At 41.2% G+C, this 22,149-nt stretch overlaps 2 protein-coding genes across 2 annotated transcripts; both read left to right on the forward strand.

The window, feature by feature from the left end:
- Window positions 1–2,065: 2,065 nt before the first annotated feature.
- On the forward strand, window positions 2,066–8,654 carry ube2g1a (ubiquitin-conjugating enzyme E2G 1a (UBC7 homolog, yeast)). Its single transcript, XM_070983522.1, has 6 exons — window positions 2,066–2,283; window positions 4,171–4,273; window positions 5,243–5,340; window positions 6,324–6,502; window positions 6,809–6,928; window positions 7,363–8,654. The coding sequence occupies exons 1-5, from the start codon at window positions 2,238–2,240 to the stop codon at window positions 6,893–6,895; spliced, it is 513 nt and encodes a 170-aa protein (XP_070839623.1). The 5' UTR covers window positions 2,066–2,237; the 3' UTR covers window positions 6,896–6,928; window positions 7,363–8,654.
- A 1,389-nt stretch (window positions 8,655–10,043) lies between these two features.
- On the forward strand, window positions 10,044–21,919 carry ankfy1 (ankyrin repeat and FYVE domain containing 1). The gene is made up of 25 exons (XM_070982783.1): window positions 10,044–10,089; window positions 11,929–12,136; window positions 12,357–12,475; window positions 12,885–13,020; window positions 13,164–13,287; window positions 13,850–13,999; window positions 14,101–14,266; window positions 14,692–14,896; window positions 15,002–15,070; window positions 15,439–15,641; window positions 15,746–15,843; window positions 16,299–16,500; window positions 16,645–16,743; window positions 16,850–17,003; window positions 17,239–17,407; window positions 18,212–18,330; window positions 18,569–18,725; window positions 18,840–19,040; window positions 19,148–19,324; window positions 19,427–19,574; window positions 20,242–20,332; window positions 20,549–20,673; window positions 20,781–20,927; window positions 21,074–21,164; window positions 21,285–21,919. Exons 1-25 carry the CDS (start codon window positions 10,080–10,082, stop codon window positions 21,415–21,417), a joined length of 3,501 nt encoding a protein of 1,166 aa, XP_070838884.1. The 5' UTR covers window positions 10,044–10,079; the 3' UTR covers window positions 21,418–21,919.
- Window positions 21,920–22,149: the final 230 nt, after the last annotated feature.

Consider the following 22,149-nt stretch of genomic DNA (forward strand, 5'->3'; position numbering starts at 1 on the left):
CCCAATTGTCGGTGTTAATAGTAGAATTAGTGCTGGTAATAGTAAGTTCAACCAAAGTAAATTTTCCTTGCCAACTGTTAAGGGCTGTTAAGACCAGGTCAGTTACAGCCATCTAATGTCTATTGTGAGTATCACAGTCAACACTCACGTCCAATATCAAAGCAGTTTGACAAAGCTGAAAATTTTCACTGTCCATGTGACTGAAGTGACAGTCTTGAAGAGACTAGAAACTTTTGCAGTGAGTCTGTAATCCTGTGGACTAAGTGATTTGATTGCTAAGTTATAGGTGTAGTACAGCAAATCATGTAGGCAACACCATACTTAAACTTTATCTTTTGTCCAAGATTGCCACTGGCCCAATTCTTCACAAAAATCATAATCATGCATTGGAGAATCATTCAACCAGCCAGGGCCAGCAATTGTATCAGCATGGCCTTGGCCCCTGCCTTGGCAGCACCCCTGGACACACTGAATTGTTGAACACATGTATGACACTAACCTCTGCTATGTCTGAAGCTGAAGGCTCTTTGGTGAAGCATCCAATGTCAGATGGTAGTGATGATGATGATGATGATGATGATGATGATGATGATGATGATGATGATGATGATGATGATGATACTTCCAGCTGGTTTTCCAGGTTTGGGTCAGCCAGTCTTTAACAGATCTGAGTCTTTGTAAGAGTCAGTTCTGAAAAGAGTTGCTCACAGTAGTCAGTCGTTGCTTTTCAGATCTAAGATTGTCAGGAACATCAGCTGGTTCCATGTTAAACGGTCAGCAAATATGTTCAGATGGTTTTGTTTACTTTTCATGTCCTGAAACCTCTCGCCAAATACCCGAAGGAGTTTTCACACTCAGCACCATATTCAGATGTCAAAGTTACAGAGTAGGAAAATGTACAGTGTCTCCTCTTTCCAGTTGCACTTACCACAGCTTTAATTTCACTTCAGATGATTTCACATTTGAAAGCAGAGAGCTGAGAAGCTGCTGGAGCTTTAGGTTTGGCTCACGTTCACCATGAAGGTCAGATCACACAGACACTTGCTATCACCACAACAGGTTTCCCTTCATCTCTGTGAATTATTCCAGATAAACTGACAGTTTTACTTTGTCTGGTGTTAGCATGTCGACAGCAGCAACAAGGCACTCCACAAATTCTCCTTCTGAATGAGGTTTTCAGCTCCTTAGCTACCAAACCTATACCCAAAATGTGTGTGTGTGTCCTAGAAAGCTGGGCCTGATGTTTTTCTATTTTGCCAAATGGTTGATTCAACTTCACTATTCACTATTCACTAAGTATTTGACAATAAACTCAAAACTAGCAGAATTATGTGTGATTTCTTCCAGAATTTTATCACAAACATTTTTGACTATTGTCAGCATTAACTCGCCAAAAGGCTCCCCAGTGGTGTAGACAAAAACCTGCTTCTTCTGGGATAACAGGTCCATGCTTTGAATGACCATTTATGTGCATGTGGTGTATTTTTAAGTGCATCTTGTCAATTAAGTGAGAAACAACAAATTTTAAAGAAGAAACAAGCATCCAAATGTCCAGTGTCCAAATCGCAACCTGCTTGTACCCCAAGCAGTTCTGTTTAAGGCTATATTGTTAACACATAATTTGCCATAACAAATTCAGTCAAATGCAGTCACATATACTGTTTAATCATTACATTACCCATTGCTGTTTGTCACAACTGAAGTACATTTCAAAGTTGAAAAGACCTGAATATGTTTTGTCAAATGTTAAGTCGAATTAGACAATGTGCATGTGCATAATTTTGCTACAAATTAATCTCATATATGAGAACAGTATAACCTACTGGTAATCACTTTGCACTAAACAGCCATTGATCTATTTTCAATTAAGAATAGGGTTAAATAATATCAAATACAAGGCAAGAAATTGAAAGTGGAAGTGATTTTGACTCGATTAAAGATACCAAATCTATTTATTTTTATTTCTTTCTATGTGAAGGACTGGGTTGTTGCAGCAAAGAATATTGCGATCGAGGGATTGTCCAGAAGATGGCAGAGAGGCATCAGGTAGGATGCCGGCTGCGGTACAATTTCCACGAAGAAGAGCATCAGCAGGAGCAGGCTAAGGCGACGAAGAAGAATGACGACAATGCTAAACGGAAAATAGAGGGGACGGAGTACTGTTTGTTGAACGTTAAATTAACGCCGTTACCTCAACATATTGCCATTGAACATAGCTGCATTACATTCGCTAAACTATGACAGAGCCTCAGTCAGCGCTGTTACTCAGGAGACAGCTTGCAGGTAATGAAACCTTAGCGATAACTGATGCTGGATGGCTAGCTAACGGTGGCACTAACGCGAATAGCACCGTTAGCTGTGATTCAAACGATGGTGCTGGCGCAAACTGTTTTCTTGAACCTTCCTCACTAACGTGAATGTCCCATGACAAATAAATTGCATGGAGATTAGAGCAGTGGAAGTCGACAGACCCATTTCTCTCTTGAAAAATAAACGTCTTTGGTGTGTTGGAGGACCAACTCATTTAGAGATGTGTTTCGACGTTGCAAGTGATTTCAGTGGAAAGCCGCTGTCATAAGTCCCAGCGACTTTCTACTGTCGGGCTAGCCAAAAGCGGCTAGCCTAACGTTAGCATCCAGCTTGCTCGACTGACTCGGATGTGTTTACATATATTTTAACCGACATAACAAGTGGTGTTTTCCTTTTTTAGACATTGTGTTTGCTGGTTATGTGTTTGCCATGGTGCTATTTACTATATTTATGCATTACTCCAAGCAACGTTGCACTAGTTGACCCAGTTTCCGTGGCTAACCATATTGAGCTGTGGACATATTTAGCCAACTCGCTACATCTGTTGGCTAATGTTAGCCGCTGTCACTGTTGTTAGCTTAAATACCCCGAGCTAACAGGCTAACCGATGTTGAATCAAACATTATCGTTATCGGTATTCGTCATTTTAGCAGAGTCAGCTGCGAATTAAATGCAGCTACATATACATTAGCCACTTCCCCAAAGCCGAACAGACATCGTATAATGGTTTGGGTTTGTAGTATTAATGTTACAATCCAGGTTTGGATTATAAATTCCATATGCAAGTTGTTACGGACATACTGCCATACTGCGCTCCTCCGTAGTTTTCCAGCTTTAATCTCCATAGTCATGAGCAATTGACCTGGACTTGATAATTTTTTTATTTTTATTTTTTTATTTTATTTATTATTATTATTTTTTTATTTTTTTTGGGGGGGGGGGTTGATTGAAATGAGGTAACTAACTTTATGTCAGAAATGTAACCTACCGTTTGTATTTCATTTCTTTTTTAAACATACTTGAATTTGTTATAGAGGCTGTTGGGGGGAAAAAAATGTCTTTTGTTGTAGACCGACACTTTTAATAGAATCTTGAATCTAAAGCGCCATTTAAACCCACTTATGTTTTTATCAGGTGCAGTGGCGATTGGAAGACATCAAGTAATTGCATCAAAGTGTTAGACTTCACCTGTTTAACAGAAGCATCAATTTTGAAACAGGACTGTAAATGAATGTACAGAAAGGTAGAATACCGGTTAGTTTGTCCTAAGAAATAAGACATATCTAGACAGCACTCAAAGACCACCTACTGTACTTCTGCCTAGGCTAAACAAATGATAAAACATACTTTTCTCAAAAGTAACTTTCTGATTTCATCAGTGGCCACATATCTGCATTACCTGCACCATAATTAATGAGTTCATCCATGACCCATTGTATAACAAAGAAATTAAGTCATAGTATTTGAGATTTCATGGTCACTAACAGACAAATCGGGCTGGCACACTTCCTCCCTCAGTATGTTGCCTAAAAACATCACAGACTGCAAGATACCTAATTTCTGATCAGAATCAGTTGATATCAGAATCAGAAATGAAAAAGAAATCAGATACTACCTACAGTTAATAAGTCATTTTGTTTTTTCAGTATATAATTGTTTTATTATGAATAATACAAAATGAAATTGTGTTTAAAGTTAGGAGTTGCATAGTGCAAGACATATCGTGTAAAAACTACGCCTCCTTGGTGTCCGTTGTGTAGTTTTCCTCAGCAGTCTTCAGAAAAGCACAACATCAGTCTAGTTAACAATATGGAGGTACTATGATATGAGCTAATAACCATTTGACTTTGGCATTTCTAGAGCTGAACAAAAACCCAGTGGAGGGATTCTCGGCAGGCCTGATCGACGATAATGATCTCTACAGATGGGAAGTCCTTATCATCGGGCCTCCAGACACACTGTAGTAAGTCTGTCACTGTCTCATAAGCCACGTTTCCGGCAGTCTGGTTCAGTTTCGTTCCTTACACATTAAGGAACTCACAATGGGAGCAACTGAAACTGACCCAATTTCCCCTCCGGGATCAATAAAGGAGTCTGATTTTGGTTCTGACATTAGAATGATTATTTTTGTGTTTCCATCATCAAAAGTTGTGGATCGTACCATTAGAACCATTCCACTATGTCCCTCTGATCTGATACTTACAGGTGGAGCTAGAAACACTTGATTGGTCAGGGAGAAATGGAGCAACCAGAGTCATCTTATGCACTCTGATGTAGATTTCCCACACTCCTATTTTTTGTTTTGTCTTGTTGCTTACAGTCTTTTTTTAACAAAGCTTGCCTCCTTGTAATAAACAGCCACATACTGAGAAGAAAGAACACAAAGCATTCAATGCCCTCCATTGTGTTCTTGTTGTCATGAGAGTAGCATAGCTCAGTGTGTAATGTGTGTGTATAGTGAGTGTGTGGTTGAGGGAGTGAGAGAGAGCGAGTGGCAGAAAAGTGACGATGAATGCGAGTGGAGCCGAGGAAAAGGTTGTCATTCTGGCAGTGAATGTACAATATAGGTTACAGTGTGTCATTTAATACATGCTGCAGCTTTTCACGACAAAGAAACCATCATCTGTTGTTCCCACGTGGTGGAAAAGTGAAAGGTGTTAGCCCCAACACCACCTACATTGAAGAATACTGTCTGTTGTGGAAATGTAAAACAGATCTACAGTTCAAGTACTTGCAGGTCTGGGTTAGGTATGGTTTTTGAGGGGACTGTAAATGTTTGATGGAAACGTGGCTAAATGATGGATATAGAAGGAGAGATGTTTTGTGAGATGTGATGTGTTGACTCCATTGCTCTGGGTTTTTTTTGGATATTTGTATAATGTTTCCTCATTATATTGATCTTTCTCTTTGTTTTTGTTTTTTTTGTTCACAGTGAAGGTGGCGTGTTTAAAGCTCATCTGACATTTCCCAAAGACTACCCTCTCAGGCCACCTAAAATGAAATTTATCACAGATATTTGGCACCCTAATGGTAGGTACAGGTGCAGCACACTGTGAATGATATTTGTAGGTGATATGTTTCTCTCAAAGATTTAAATACATACAGCCTAAGTGTTCCATTTTAGAAATGTTGAGGATTTGACCTTTTGTGATATGTGTTAATACATGGAAAATTTCCATGTAATTCATTAAGTAAGAGTATAACTTAAAGCTCATTTTATGTGCTTCACTTCATTAGTTCATCAACTTCAGCGGCCATTTTTTTTAAGTTAAGTTGGACAAAATTGAGTAGCTTTAGACTGGATATGAATGATATTTTAGTCACTATTCCTTATGACATGCTAATGTGTTACAAGTTCTGTGCTATAGTATGTTAATGTTTTTTTAAAGCAGTATTAACAGTGCTCTGGAAACAGAAGTACACTCTTTGAGTTTTTGCCCATAATGAATTAATTATAGAAGTATCTTGAGTTTGTTTCGTATTGTTATACTGTTTTTAAAAATAGTAGTAACACAATTGAACAGAATGATCAATAATTCTATGAATTAGTAATAAGGCAACACGAGGCAGGAATGAATTTAAAATAAGATTGTTAATTTCCTGGAGTGGCCACGTCACAATCAATATGTCAATCCCAGTGCACTGTATGCGGTAGGTCAGGATAATTGCTGTTCACTCAGTTTTTCCATGCTATCTAATAGAACTTGAATAGCTTGGCAAGGAAGAATGAGGAGGAACTGAATTTTCTCCATGTGCAAAGTTGATACACCTTTCCACATCCTGTGAACTCAAGGCTGTAACTGCTAGCAAAGGTCTCTGCTAAATATTGACTTAAAGTGGAGGCAGATATTTTTAGCCACTGTCTATAAACATTATAAAATATGAAGTCATTAATTAGTTTGGTAGCTGATTGGCTAAATGTCATGTAAATAAGTGTTATAAGCAAACATTCACAGATATTATGTAGAAATAGAGAAAGTATTTTCTGCTTCATAAGTTTTTTTTCCCCCCAGTTGACAAGAATGGAGATGTATGTATTTCTATTTTGCACGAGCCCGGGGAGGACAAGTATGGCTATGAGAAACCAGAGGAGCGCTGGCTGCCTATCCACACAGTGGAAACCATCATGATTAGTGTTATCTCTATGCTGGCAGATCCAAATGGTGACTCACCAGCAAATGTGGATGCTGCAGTAAGTGTACTTCTTCACAAAAGTTGATGACAAATGCTATGATGAATAATGTGGATGTGCTTTTTTATTCACAACAACACTGGATGCATAAATGTTTGTCCTTTTTAAATCACAATTTTCCAAAAAATCCAAGAATTTGCAGGTTTCTGTTTTGGCAGTAGATATTAAATGAGATATAAAATCAGAATCAATTAATCAATTCATTGTTAATTGTGATGTATAAACAAAACTATAAATGATTTTGAGATATGCAATACACTAGAAACATGTACAACTGAACTTCTTTACCTTTTTTCCCCTCTACAGAAAGAGTGGAGGGAGGACAGACACGGCGCATTCAAAAGGAAAGTTGCCCGTTGTGTACGAAAAAGCCAAGAAACTGCGTTTGAGTGATGTTTAGCAAGGATCTAGCTTCATGTTTTCAGGGCAAGTATTTTTCACTTTTTAAGGCCTTTGATTCATTAATCAAAACCAGGTTCATCTGTTCAGAAACAGCTGTCAGTTCATTTAATTTGTCTAGTTGTTCAAAGGTATCCGCACTGAGTTGCTGGTTTTATTTGGTACACTTAGCTAAAACTAATGCAGTCTGATACCTTAATCCTGGAATAATTCCTTTCATGAAGGTTCGAAGGTTCAGTTTTTGTTTGAAAGGGTCTGTTGAGGCAGTCCTTCCACACTGTCATCTGACCCAGTGATGCAACTCCACAAGTGTCAAACTGACTAGCTTAAGAGCAACAAGGACTGTAGACTTTACACCTGAACCTTTACTTGCAGACACATCCAGCAGGTCTGACTTGTGTGATAGCCCCGGCTGCTTCCTAACAATATTTTCCTGTTATTTTGTGTGTGCTTTCTCACAGGTCTCCAATTGAAAATCAACATGGCACTGTTTCCTGCACTCTTCCACCCTGTCGTCAGGCTTCTCCTCCTTTATTTTGGCAGGAAGAGACTGGCTACTGTAGGCTGCAATAGAACATAACAGTGACTACCAAGGCTGACAGAAAACCGCCAAGCAAGTGCCAACTCGAAAAACAAAAAACCCAGAAGATGATAATGCATTTTTCAAGTCTATGAACTGCTTCAACATTCAGGAAGATATTGTAAAGACATGTATATAGCACAGACTAAACCGGATAATATATAAGCTCCCTTTCCATCCACCAAGACACTTAGACCAAATGAGTAGCGCTGGTTCAGATAGATTTATTTTCTTTCCATTTTCCCTTTCTCAAATCCAGCATGCATTAGTTCTCTTTAGATTGTTTTAACAGGAGATCGTAAATAGAAAGAGGATTGTGATGCCGTTGGAGGAATGTCACCTGTGAAGAACTCGATTGATTCAAACGAGGCATGAATGATGTGACTGATAAAGGGTTTTTTTTTTCGAGGAATACCGCCATATTAGAACACACATTTGTTCTTGAGGGTGCTTTGACACTCTCAGAACTCAGCAGCATATGTGCACCTGAATGATTCTGTTTTCTTTATCTTGTTCAAAGTCTTACCATCCTGCTCAGTTGACTTAAGAAAGGCAACATACCCCTTAATTTTTGTGCATGCTAAGTTTTGTCTATCTTTTTTCAAAAGTGCCTCCTAATAAAATGCTTGGCCACTTCACCCCACATTGAACAAGTGTTAAAAATGTTGAAAAAATACGGAAAAATTGTGTACCACCTATGTATGAATTTGTTAAATGTCCACTACACAGGGCATCTGTATAAGTAGGGTATTGGAAACAATTTGGTGTAGCAATAACTCCCATTATATGAAGTGTACTCGTCAGTTTTTGATATCCTGATACAGGTTGAGGCCCTCTTCTCCAACATTTCATCATTTCAGCAGCCTCTCTTTTCCTTGTCTGTGTTGTCCTCAGTAGGAATTGTTATGCATGCTTTATCGTATTCTTTGTTTTGTTTGTTTTCTGCTGAATGTTTCTGGGATTTTGTTTGCGAATGTTTGAGTGTTTGTGATACAGTATGTGTGCCCTTTTTGTTTGCCGTTCTTTCCCCGATCCACAATCTCATCATTATTCTGCTCACTGAACTGTGCAGTTTTGCCTAATGTACAAAGACAAAATACTGATGTATATTTTTCATGTTATGAAACCTGTCACCTGTAGTGAGTTCTTCTAAAATATGACTTTTTTTCAATATTTACTTGTGTATTTAATTCAGCCGTGTTTTGGATACAACATTAATTACATGTTTCTCACGACAAAGACAACGGGAAACTTTCATGTACACAAAATCTTTCCATTGTTCGGATGAACATTTATAGAATGGCTTTTTTATTTCCCTGTATTTCAAAGGAAATGTCCACTAAATGTCACTGATATGTAGACGGCCACTATGAAAGCATTTCATGAGTTAAAACTTTAACGCCATGTTCACTGTATAGAAAATGTATTTTTAGTTGAGGTTCACAGACACCTGTAGGTGTGCAAGCAATTTCTCTTGTTCAGGCTTGCCTCTACACAAGCACACGACTCTCAGCTTAGAAAGTTGTGGAATTGAAATTGCCACACAAATTGAATCCCCTTTGATTGTCCTGTTTTTTTTTTTTTTTTTCATTCACTAACTGATCAAGAAAATTATATTTTGTGCCCCAAAGTAAACTAATACAAAATGAGCTTCACCCATGACACTGGTAAAGCAAGACTGTCAACATCACACAGCAAGTACAACAGGAGTCTTATTTCACCACACTGTGCTTTGATAAACTAATTGCGTCTTCAGTGATTTAGTAAACAGGATCCTCAGTGACAGATTTATCAGCAGTGAAAACTAGCACTCGTTCTGAGGTTTTCATTCATATACAGCATCATGTATCATATTCCATATACTGTATCCTCAAAATATGCAACCTTTTAAAGAATTCAGTGAGCACACTATGAACTTGATCGCCTGTTATCTTGGTTTGACACCAAATGTATGAGCAGTAGACCTTCCATTTGATTTATTTCAAGGGAAGAGATGCACCATACATGGCCCCGCCAGAGCAGACCATGACGATATTCATTTATCATGGATCCTAATAGTGGTGTAAGATAAGTAAAATGCTATTCTTGTCAAAAATTGGTCGGGCCTCTTGTTGCTGTTGTAATCACAGTATCATGGTTAGGTGGACATGAATTCAACCCGCCTGGTACATGAGTCCGATTCTACATGAGCACCTGAAGGCACCACGAGTTTGACAATGGTTAATGAGCTGCCGTAGACTACCGCTTCGGGTCAGAAACTCCTCGAAATTTCACGCTCACAATGAAATAATAACTGTACCAGTTATCACCGAGGACTTCTGTTTTTGTGCAACAAATGTCTAAAGTTAATACGTTTTACCCTCTAGCACAGAAAACCACCAGCTTCAGCCCTGATATTCATCTATTGAATTAAGCCACGTGTGTAAGATTAAAACTTTAATGACTAATTCAGTGCAATAATAATAGTACTGGTCATGTGATAATTGTTCAATTAACGTGTTTTGAATAAGCGCCTAAACGCAGCACCACTGGCTACTATCTGCCTCTTCGTCATATCGCGATAGAGACCATCGGGCCACGGAGCTAACGCTGAGCAACATGGCGGAAGGTATGAGATTGGGTTTTTGACTATTTGGTACACTCCCTGTTTTCCTTGTGAGCTTGTTGATCCGCTCGACTGAATCAACTAGTGTCTTGGCATTTTGTTTAACCGTACATTGTCTGTGGTTCAAAACACGAAGAACTGCGACACTTGTCTTGTCACACTCGGCTTGCGAGTGAGCAAGCTGTGTCGTTAGCGCTCGTTGATGTTGCTAGCAGAATTTTACAGCTACGAGTTAGCCGAACCGGGCAAGAGATGTTGGTGGGTTGGACTGCGGAGAACATTTTTATTTTGGCAGATTGCAGGTTTGCTACTTAGGGAAAAAAAACCCTTATGTTAACTCACGGAATTAGCATGTAATGTTGGTATTAATGTGTAGCTAAATGTCAACGACGTGCATCGCGTCAGACTGTCTACATTAACGACACTAGCTATGATTTTAATAACAGTCAACGCTCCGCTTTGTTCATGAGTGTATACTCTTATTTTAACCTATTTCGGTATGGTCTGTTAAATGAATGGTAAATACGAAGGAGGAGACTTCACAGGACAGGGCAGGTGTCACTCCCTGTAAGGTATCGTCTGCACCACCTGGCAGAAGTGGCATAGCCAAGAGCACCACCTATATTTGGCCTGGACATAAGGGAACGTCTGCTGTGTGCGCCTCCTTAAGAGAAATCTGCTTAACTCTCCAGTCTGTGGTTTTAGGGTTGTATATGAAGCTGCCTCAGCACTGCTGACCACAAATGATCTTTGTCTTTCTGAACATGTTAAGAGATTGAGCCTTGAGGCTTAATGAAAAAACAGTTACAGGAAAAAGACTTTTTTTTTTCTTTAAAATGACCTTTCCAATGCCTGACTTCTGGTGTTCTAGCTTGATAGCACTTTAATTGTATTTATTACAAAGTTTGGAAAGACAAGACCATGTTTCTGCCCTGACAGTGGAGTGCATTTCACACAAGTTTTCTTTCACCTGCACTGTTTTTAAATGCTGAAGGTTTGTTGCATGTACAGTCGTTACAGGGCGTGCGTTTGCTTTAGTAAATGCATTAGTAATGCCTGCTGAATCCTGCAAAATCAAGATGGATTTGAGTATATTCGAAGAATTTGTCCAGTAGCTGGTAGTTTGGTCCTAAGCTGCTGCTCCACCACACCACCCTTCCTGTGTTGAGCTGATCAGGTGGTTTTCAGAAACGCCCCCGTTCGGCTCCTCATGACCAGAAGCTGTGCCAGTAACGGTTTACAAGGGGGGCCAGAGTAACGTGCCGTCTCAGCATTCTGCCCTCACTAAAACTTTACTGGTTTAAAGGAAGGAAATGGGCCTCAGTGAAACTCTGTGGAATCTCCGCTGAGACATGAGTTTGTGTTGTAACACAATGATCTGTAGAAATACTTAAGAGGAAGAAGGATAACAAAAATGCTCATTCACGTTTTCAGATTCTGCCTTAGTCGTTTTTAAGATTTTTCTGAAATGCAGAATGCTGAAAATGTTTTTCTGTGCAACTTTGGAGACACAGGAAAGTGTGCTTCACAAGAAAAATATTATGAAAAGTAAAAATCATATTTATCAAGCTCAACCTTTATGGTATGCTTCTTTCCTGCCACATTGTCACCACCAAAAGAATAAGCGTTAAACAGATATGTAAAAAATATGGAAAACAAATTGCATAAATAAATCACAAATACTAGCTACTGTATATTGGAACCATTGTACTTTGGGCCAAAGGGGTAAGATGCTTCAAAGGGTCCACTTCCAAGCTGAGTCCAGAAATGGGTCTTTCTAACCTGCTCTCTGTATCCCTTGCTTTGTCCTCTGTCTGTCTCCTTCACCTTGATGTGCCACAGAGGAGGTGGCCAAGCTGCAGAAGCACCTGGCCCTGCTCAGGCAGGAGTATGTGAAGATGCAGCAGAAGCTGGCTGACACGGAGAGACAGTGTGCCGTGCTCGCCGCTCAGACCTCTGGCCAGGGTTCCTCCAGCCCGGCAGCAGCAGACACCTTCATTAGCCGTCTGCTGGACATTGTGGCTGACCTCTATCAGCAGGACCAGTACAGGTGAGGATCAGGGTTGGAATGGAGGGGATCAAGTTTTGTTTGACATTTTGCTAATCTTGCAGTCCTGCAAATGCTGTCTATTATGCACAGTATTTATGTGCCTCCCCTTGTGTGTGTTTTGATTTCTTTCTTTTTTTTTTGTTAGTTTCAGCATCATGAAGGCCTAGAATATTTGCGATGTGTACTTGCTTTCTCAGAAGTGAATGTGTTGGTTTTGCAGTGATCTGAAAGTGAAAGTCGCAGGGGAGAAGCTCAGTGCCCATAAGTTTGTGTTGGCTGCTCGCAGTGATGTCTGGAGTTTGGCCAACCTGGCCTCCACCTCTGAACTGGACCTATCCGGTGAGCAACCCTGATGTGATGTCACCATCTTAAAGGAGTAACTTAAATCATAATGAACATGTTGTTGTTACCTACTTACCCCTCTGTCAGTCAGCATTCGTATGGGTCAATAGATGTTGACTTACTATTTATTTTGGAGTAGATTATGCAGACTGTCAAAGTCCAATATTTGACACAGATTAGCTGTGGCTAGGTTTTGGCCCTTATGCCTGTTTGTCAGTGAGCTAATCAATCATGTTTGAATTCATATGAATGTCAGCAGATGACTGCCTGAGAAAGGTGAATGTTTTTGTAGAGGGCATCCAATTGATATTATTTCTTTTATTTTCATTGTTTGTCCAAACTGATTACCATGTTAGAATTACAGCAGATTAGCGATTAGAGCTGTGTGTCCATTTTTAATTTCCAGATTGCAAACCTGAGGTTGCCATGGCAATGTTGCGCTGGGCATACACCGATGAGTTGGAACTCAGTGAGGATGATGCCTTTCTTATTGACTTGATGAAGCTGGCCAATCGCTTCCAGCTTCAGCTGCTCAGAGAGAGGTCAGCTCAATATCCGCTTTTGCTTTGCAGCCTACAATTAAACTTTAATTGTTGTAAGTGGCAGCGTTACTGTTGCGTAACATCTTGTAGAGCCACATGTGTGGCCGAACGGCCTGAAAGCACATGTTTCTGTGGTGGGACAGGTGTGAAAAAGGCGTGATGTCCTCAGTGAATGTCCGGAACTGCATTCGCTTCTACCAAACAGCTGAGGAGCTAAATGCCAGCACCCTGATGAATTACTGTGGGGAGATCATAGCCAGTCACTGGGTGAGTACCTTCAGTGTTTGCACAAGGCCAACCAGGCAATTTGGGGGGTGTTCCTGTGTACATGTGTTGGCATACATGTGTGGAATGGATGTGTGTTGTATGATGTATGTATGGATGTTGGCACTGAAAATAATGCATTATCAAATCATATTAGTTTACTATCCGTTATTAGCTGTCTGCATTATGTGATCATTTACATACTTTATAGCTCTCATCAGTCTTAGGCGTCAAACTCTGCAACCCTCACATTTATTCCTGTTTGACAGATCAGAGTTATGTGGTCACTGGTGTGTATCTTCTCATTTACGATGCAATAAATTCAGAGAGGTCACAGCTCGGCAGTTTTCAAGACTATCTTTATGACTTTGCTGTAGAAAATGACTGACTGTCACCATTTCCTCACACCTCTGTCACCTTTTTTTGTGTTTTTATTGGCTCCAGCTCTGATAAGTGGTTTTCATGAAGTGCCTACTTAAGAGCCTGTTAATATTATTTTGAGGTTTATGTCTTTCAATATTCGGCAATGACTCTACGTTGTGTTTTATGGATTGCCTTCTATTAGGATGATCTGAGGAAAGAAGATTTCAGCACCATGAGTGCCCAACTTCTGTACAAGATGATCAAATCTAAAACAGAGTACCCTCTCCACAAAGCCATCAAAGTTGAGCGAGAAGACGTCGTCTTTCTCTATCTCATCGAGATGGACTCACAGGTCAGCACCCCACAGATACCCATTGTGAACTACTGCTTTTCCCATGATGCCCTAAACAGGATGTGTGTTTTGTTGTTCATGTTGTTATCTCTTGCTCTCAGCTACCTGGCAAGCTGAATGAACTGGACAACAACGGTGATCTGGCACTAGACCTGGCGCTCTCTCGTAAATTGGAAAGTATTGCTACCACTCTGGTTAACAACAAAGCTGATGTGGACATGGTGGACCAGAGTGGCTGGAGCCTCCTGCATAAGGCCATCCAAAGAGGTGTGGAGGTGTAATTGTCACTAAATTTTTGTCAGTTGTCTCACTTTTGTGTGTTTCTCATAGAAGTGGTGTCCAAAATAAACATTTAGCGTTGCTGTCGAGGTGCTTCTCTGCTCCTCTGGCACCACTCGATGTCACTGACAGAAGGCTTAGCTTTCAGCTGCAAAAAGAATGAACAATGTAAACAGGATTGTGCAAACAACAGTTTACTGCAGCCAGTTTGGGGCCACCCACTCTGTTTTCATAGGGTTAGAAATATACCTGCCACTTAATCAAATTATTCAATACACACTTAAAGTGAAATGTCACTCACCCACTATCAGTTTTTTTCTTGCACAGACTGGGTTGTGGTGTGAGCACTAGATGTCCAAGTTAAAACAGAACGTTTTTTTCGTCCAGACTGTTCATCTTCTTTCCTCTTCCAGGTGATGAATTTGCCTCCATCTTCCTGATACGCCACTCGGCTCAGGTGAATGCAGCCACAGTGGGGGCGGTGGAAACCCCACTTCACCTGGTCTGCTCTTTCAGCCCCAAGAAACACTCTGTGGAAGTGATGAGCGGCATGGCACGGATCGCAGAGGCTCTGCTCAAGACCGGAGCCAACCCTAATATGCAGAACAGCAAGGGCCGGTAAGTCATGCGGCTCTTGGTTTCTGAACGTTATTGGATTGCAAAGGTGGCCAGTGTCCCTGCGGAGTGTGATGGTGCTTCTGTTTTGTATTCTGCTGTTTTTAGAACTCCACTGCATGAAGCTGTGGCGTCAGGGAACGAGCCAGTGTTCAACCAGCTACTACAGTGCAAACAGTGAGTTACATTCTGCCTTCAAATTGAATTACTGAGCTTGTTTCTGACATGGGAAGTCCCACACACAGCATAGCGTTAAGTAAGTTGAATCATGAGATCACCATAGCAAGCTAATTGACTGAAATGGATATCATACAATTCTTTTTATTTCCTTTTGGAGTCTTTTTCTTGTTATGGGCCATGCTGACAAATTAGAAGATCAGACAGCAAATCTAATCTACCTTTCATGAGCTGTTATCTTTAAAAACACCACTGCACATTACAGCTCATGAATTTTTGAAAAGAATTGAAGACCGTGTGCCCGTGGTCATCATTTAACTTAATAATAATCCTGCATTGAACTTGATGTAATCTGTTCATCTCGTCAGACTTGACCTGGAACTCAAGGACCACGAGGGCAGCACAGCTCTGTGGCTGGCCCTGCAGTATATCACGGTGTCTTCAGACACCTCGGTAAACCCATTTGAGGATGATGCACCAGTATTGAACGGCACTTCGTTTGATGAGAACAGCTTTGCAGCCCTGCTTATCCAGAGAGGAAGCAACCCTGATGCGCCTGACACTACCACAGGTGCTATTTCATAACCTCACTCCACAGTAATATCTTGCATTGAGTGATGCTTAAGCCTTTGAACACATTTTCATCTTAACCTGCCTGTGTTTTATCCCTTGTAGGAAACTGTCTCATGCAGAGAGCAGCTCGGACAGGCAACGAGCCAGCTGCTCTTTTCCTCGCCACTCATGGAGCAAAGGTCAACCATGTCAACAAATGGGTGTGTATGAACATTAGGCCACAGAACAGCCACACGATTACATAGTTTTATATAATAAGATAATCAGACCTGGTGGGCTAGTAGTCCTGCATGTCCTTTTAACAGTTTCAAACTTGCATTTATTACAGAGTCTCTAGGCCAATCAGTGCAAGGTCTGAACATGCTGCCAAAGTTTTTGTTAACTCAGTATAGTATTTTACAGATAGCTAGAGAAAATGACAGATGTTGCTTTGTTCTCATTCCATAATTTATTCATGGGTAAAAAAGAATGTAAAATACGTAATACTATACTCCTCGTGCTGCTGAGGAGGTCTCTTAGTTCATGTAATGCATCACAGGTGTGGCACCTGTGCACCAGTTACATGCTGTGTTACATACAGTGTGCAGTCACTGATCACTGATAACACGTATATTTTTACTAATGAAGACATTATTAATCCCTTTACCTCCTTCAGGGTGAGAGCCCACTTCATACAGCGTGTCGCTGTGGTTTGGCAAGCCTGACAGCAGAGCTGCTCCAGCAGGGGGCCAACCCCAACCTGCAGACCCAGAAGGCTCAGCCTGATGACACCCTTGGTGTGGCTTTGCAGACCCCCCTCCACATGGCCATAGCTCACAACCACCCAGACGTGGTGTCTGTCATCCTCGAGCAAAAAGGTCAGGATGTGTTTCAGAGTTTTATTACATCTGACTGCAATTGTCACGTGTGTTAAGTGATTTACGTCACTGCACATCATCATTAATGTCCTCAAACTTCCTGAAATGGATCCACTTATTTCTACCTTGATGGCTCTGTTGCAGCCAATGCGCTTCATGCCACCAACAACTTCCAGATCATTCCAGACTTCAGCCTCAAAGACTCTGTGGACCAGACGGTACTGGGCTTGGCCCTCTGGACAGGTACACAGCACTACACCTCCACCTCCTCCAGTGCATGACCTTGTTGCAAAACTGCACAATGATCTGTGTATGTGATGTGTGAACATGTAAAATTTGTCCCTGTCAGGTATGCACACCATAGCAGCTCAGCTGCTGGGCTCAGGGGCTTCTATCAATGACACTATGTCCAATGGACAAACCCTGCTTCACATGGCCATCCAAAGACAGGACAGCAAGAGTGCCCTCTTCCTTCTTGAGCATCAGGCAGACATCAATGTTAGGTAACGCCTGGGTTATGCTGCACTTGGAAAGCATTTGTAATTGTTTTGAGCATTTTATGTCTTTTATTAGTTATCTGACAGTCGAGATGACAGGGGTGACACAGATGTGAACTGGGCTCATTGCTGTTAATGGTCACTGCCTTAATCCCCTGTGAGGGGAGTTTTTTTAAATAGTTTGTGTGTAAATTGTTCATGTTGAATGTCTCACGTCTGTATTTTTCATCTTTACTATCAGGACCCAGGAGGGACAAACAGCACTACAGTTGGCCATCAGTAACCAGCTGCCACTGGTAGTGGATGCCATTTGCACAAGAGGAGCTGATATGTCGGTGGTGAATGACAAAGGAGACCCTCCATTGTGGCTGGCTCTGGAGAACGGCCTGGAAGATATTGCATCCACGCTGGTGAGAGAAATGCATATGCAACCAATTTGGAGATGATGGTAACATCTTAGTTGCACATTGAGACACTGTCAGCTATTAATTCAAGATGAAACCTGAATGAGACAGTGCCTCAGGGATAGATGCATCCACAGTCTTGTTTTTCCTGTTTGATTATCTGCACTTAGAAGTGCTTTTATATTCTTTGAGTACTTTATTGATAGAGAACAATTTCCCGATTATATTTGGATAAAAAAGGAATTTGACTTATAGGAAAACTTTGTCCAAAATGGGAAAATTGAAACAGTGTTGATGTTTGTATGTCCATATAACACGCAACACTTTGCACAGGTTTATGTCAGCCTGACTTTGAATCACTGAAGTTATGAAGGCAAACAGCTGCACAAACCTCATAGCGACTGGAGCTGTCAAAATTGGCCACCTAAGGGCATCACAGACTGTGGATTCTTTTTCGAAAAGTCATTTTTGTTTGTTTGTTTGTTTTGTTTTAATTCCGTAGACCTATATGCAGCCTCGCTCTGCGCTAATTTGACTTGTTTTTATTCTGAAATTTTTTACCCTTTTTGCAATGTAGCACTTTGAGGTCATTTATTTGATGTAAAGTGCATTATAAATTCCATTTATTATTATTATTACTATTATTATTATTCTTCATATTGTTATTACTATTATTCACACCTGGAGCACTTAGTCTGCATCAAAGCCTTCTTATAGGCTGTATACTGTATATGTTTTTTAGATCTCTGGCTGGGAACCAATAATGTTTTCTTGCATTCTGACTGTTTGGGTTCTGTCTGTCCCGCCAAGGTCCGTCATGGCTGTGATGCAACCTGTTGGAGCACAGGGCCCTCTGGCTGCCAGCAGACCCTCCTCCACAGAGCTGTTGATGAGAATAATGAGATCTCTGCTTGCTTCCTCATCCGCAGGTCAGCCAATCTCCTCATCATTAGGGTTTGGGAAACCTAATCCCAGCCTGGGATGCACATATTAGCCTGTGTAACTGTGAATCTGTCCTGTGGACAAAACATTATGCTAAGAAACATCACAGCTTTTACCAAAGTTTGCCAATTAGAATGATGGAACAGATGAAGATATTACTTGGTGTCATTTAGATGCACGTAGCTTGCTGTATTAACTTACTGTCTGCCTAATGTGTGTGTAAAGTGGTTGCGACGTGAACAGCTGCAGAAGGCCAGGCCCTAACGGGGAAGGAGACGAAGAAGCCCGAGATGGACAAACGCCCCTCCACCTGGCAAGCAGCTGGGGATTGGAGGAGGTGGTGCAGTGCCTTCTAGAGTTTGGAGCTAATGTTAATGCACAGGTCAGTCTACTTGCACTTTTTTCCTGCCATTACAGCTAATGAGCAATTACTAAGAGACTTGTCAACATGCTCTTTTCAGCAGTGTTCAGTCATGTGTCTGTCCTTTTCTGTTAGGATGCAGAGGGCAGAGCTCCCATCCACGCTGCCATTAGCAGCCAGCACAACGTCATCATACAGCTCCTCATTTCCCATCCAGACATTCGTCTCAACATTCGTGACCGTCAAGGCATGACCCCCTTTGCCTGTGCCATGACGCACAAGAACAATAAGGCAGCAGAGGCTATCCTCAAGAGGGAGCCAGGTGCTGCTGAACAGGTAACACTGACATGAATGCACCAGTTTGTGTCACTGTTGCACCACAAACATGACGCATGGTTACAGTGTTAATCTCTCCTGATCGCTGCCTCTCCATTTCTGTCCAGGTGGACAACAAAGGGCGTAATTTTCTCCACGTGGCTGTGCAAAATTCAGACATTGAAAGTGTCCTGTTCCTCATCAGCGTCCAAGCTAACGTCAACTCCAGGGTTCAGGATGCAGCCAAACTCACTCCTCTTCACCTGGCTGTCCAAGCCGGATCTGAGATCATTGTCCGCAACCTGGTAGACACCTCAGATTTTCTTGGTCTCCTGCATTTACTTTAAGTGATATTGAAAGAGTGGTGAAGTGGGTGCAGTTTTAATTTTGCATTTTTCTACTTCCAGCTGCTTGCCGGAGCCAAAGTAAACGAGTTGACCAAACACAGGCAGACAGCACTACACTTGGCTGCCCAGCAGGACCTCGCCACTATTTGTTCTGTGTTGCTGGAGAATGGTGTAGACTTTGCTGCTGAGGATGAAAATGGCAATAATGGTACCTGTACACTGTTCTTATTGTTCTGCTTTTGTTTCTTTGTAATCTGGGAGGCCTCTATGAAATACATGGCACCCAACTTGTCAAATTTCCAATGTACACAATGTTCAGATTACTGATTAACTTGGGAGTCCAGCCAGTCTGTCATTCATCTCAGAACAGTTGAGTTATTATTCCCTGCCGTTATTAAATACCAGTATTCAGTATTGCCTGATAGGCAGTGCAGAGTGTGTCTCCAACAATTTTACAAGCTCAGTAAAAGCATCAACTGTACGTTTTTATGCTTAGGAAACTTTATCAGCAGTGACCAGAATAACAGAAAACCCTGTCTGTTAGCTGTCATATTCTGGTGCAGTGACTCAACAAGGGACCCACTGCTGTGTTAATCAAATATCAGTAATTTGCACAAAGTCGTTCTTTGTTCAGATGTATTGATATCCAGATTATTTCACTAGAACGTTCGTCAAGATAAGGGGTTAGTTACAATAGAGAGTTGTCCCCACAGAATTGTTCAAAGGAGTCATTGCTTTCAGCTTTAAAAATTCCAGTTCCAGTTGCTGTGTTTTTTGTGTGTTGTATTATTCATTATCATCCCTCCACCCATAATCCCATAATCCTTGTGAGTGACATTTTATTCTTTTGTCCGTCCTTCTCGTTGTCTCTCCAGCTCTGCATCTGGCTGTGATGCAGGGCCGCCTTAACAATGTCAGAACCCTTCTCACAGAGTCCAACATTGATGCCGAGGCCTTCAATCTCAGGTACACTCTTTCACAGTCAGATGTTACCTTGAGATCAATAGGGTCCCACCTTTAGGTCACTGCAGCAGTACATTAATATAATAGACTGTAGAAAATTGGATAGAAACTGAATGTTAACAATGTAGAAACTGTCAGTTTTTTAAACATAACTTACAACCCTCTGTAATCTATAATGTGGACTTGCCTGTCTCCCTTTCATTGTATATGTCTGCTCAGGGGTCAGTCACCAATGCATGTGCTTGGCCATTATGGAAAAGAGAATGCTGCTGCCATTTTTGAGTTGTTCCTGGAGTGTATGCCTGAATACCCTTTGGACAAACCAGATAATGAAGGGAACACAGGTATGACAGCCGGCTTAATTATTGCTGCTGTTTACAGCATACCAACAGCACATTACGACCAGTGGTACACTTGTGGTGGAATGACTGTGACCTGTATTTCATTCCAGTTCTGCTCCTGGCCTACATGAAAGGAAATGCAAACCTGTGCCGTGCCATTGTAAGGGCTGGGGCTCGACTGGGCATCAATAATAATCAGGGCATCAACATTTTCAACTACCAAGTTGCAACAAAGCAGTTGCTCTTCCGCCTTCTAGGTAACGTTTTACATTTCATTATGTCATTCAGCATATATTAAAATGATAGCACTGTGTTACAGTGATATGCTCTGATACAATTTATTTGACCCCCATGGTGACCTCTGGGTTCACTTTTTCTTTTTTGCTTCCCTGTATTTGTTTAGATATGCTGTCCAAAGAGCCCCCTTGGTGTGATGGGTCTAACTGCTATGAATGTGTCGCCAAGTTTGGTGTTACAACACGGAAACATCACTGGTTAGTGGGGCTTTTTATAGAAATGCACAATAAATAATCTTTTTATTAATTTGACTGATACTTAGATTTTGCGTCAGACTGTATGATTAACCCCGTGTCTCCTCCTTGACTCTCCTCTAGCCGCCACTGTGGGCGCCTGTTGTGCCACAAGTGCTCTATAAAGGAGATACCCATCATCAAGTTTGACTTGAACAAGCCGGTGAGGGTGTGTGACATCTGCTTTGATGTACTAACTCTGGGTGGGGTATCGTAATGCAGCGGCCTGGACATCCTCCACCCTGTGACACTGGCCATGCCAGGCCCAACTTGGCACAATTATTCAGGCACACCAGGAGAAGGGACATCAGTAGCAGGACATACTAACAAGAGATTCCCGGACAGTTATGGTGGACCGTCACTTTTATACTATTCCAGTCTATGAAAACTATTAATGTTCTAGAGGGGTGTTTCAAATAGAATGTGAGACATTGTCTTTTTGTTTCTGTTTTGATCAAAGTATCTTAAAGTGGATATAAGCGGCTCTCCAGCTTGGTCATGGCTGGACTGACCTTGTTTATCAATTTCCCATGTTCAGTGATGTTTGTAATGAGTAGCTCTTATTATCACAAGCAGGTAGCTTCTGCAAGTAGACATTTCGATTCAGTGACGAGCATTTGAATGATCAAGTCACATTTGGGGGGGTTTTTCCTGCTCTCTGTTGGGATATTTCACCATCAGCAGCCTTCATGCTACGCTACCTGCCCAAAGAAAAGAAACATCAATGCTACAACATAAATATTTACATGTAAATGAGCAATGAGGCTGCTGTCAACCAAGAGCAGAGTGAAACTGTAAAATGCCCCTTGATCACTCGATCTACAATGACTGAACTATCAGCATGTTCTCTGTAATCTTTTATGTTCCACTCTTTTGTCACCCCAACTCTGTGTTGACTGGGTGAAGTGGGACGGATGAAGAGGAAAGGAAAGCAACTCAACTTATTTTT

This window comes from Chaetodon trifascialis, chromosome 16, assembly GCF_039877785.1.
Source record: "Chaetodon trifascialis isolate fChaTrf1 chromosome 16, fChaTrf1.hap1, whole genome shotgun sequence".
NCBI lineage: Eukaryota > Metazoa > Chordata > Actinopteri > Chaetodontiformes > Chaetodontidae > Chaetodon > Chaetodon trifascialis.

Coding starts and splice junctions, on each gene's coding strand:
- ube2g1a (XM_070983522.1), top strand. CDS start 2,238: ATGACAGAGCCTCAGTCAGCGCTGTTACTCAGGAGACAGCTTGCAG. Junction 2,284..4,170: donor ACTCAGGAGACAGCTTGCAG/GTAATGAAACCT, acceptor TGGCATTTCTAG/AGCTGAACAAAAACCCAGTG. Junction 6,503..6,808: donor CAGCAAATGTGGATGCTGCA/GTAAGTGTACTT, acceptor TCCCCTCTACAG/AAAGAGTGGAGGGAGGACAG.
- ankfy1 (XM_070982783.1), top strand. Junction 12,476..12,884: donor CTCTGAACTGGACCTATCCG/GTGAGCAACCCT, acceptor TTTAATTTCCAG/ATTGCAAACCTGAGGTTGCC. Junction 18,726..18,839: donor GAGCTAATGTTAATGCACAG/GTCAGTCTACTT, acceptor CTTTTCTGTTAG/GATGCAGAGGGCAGAGCTCC.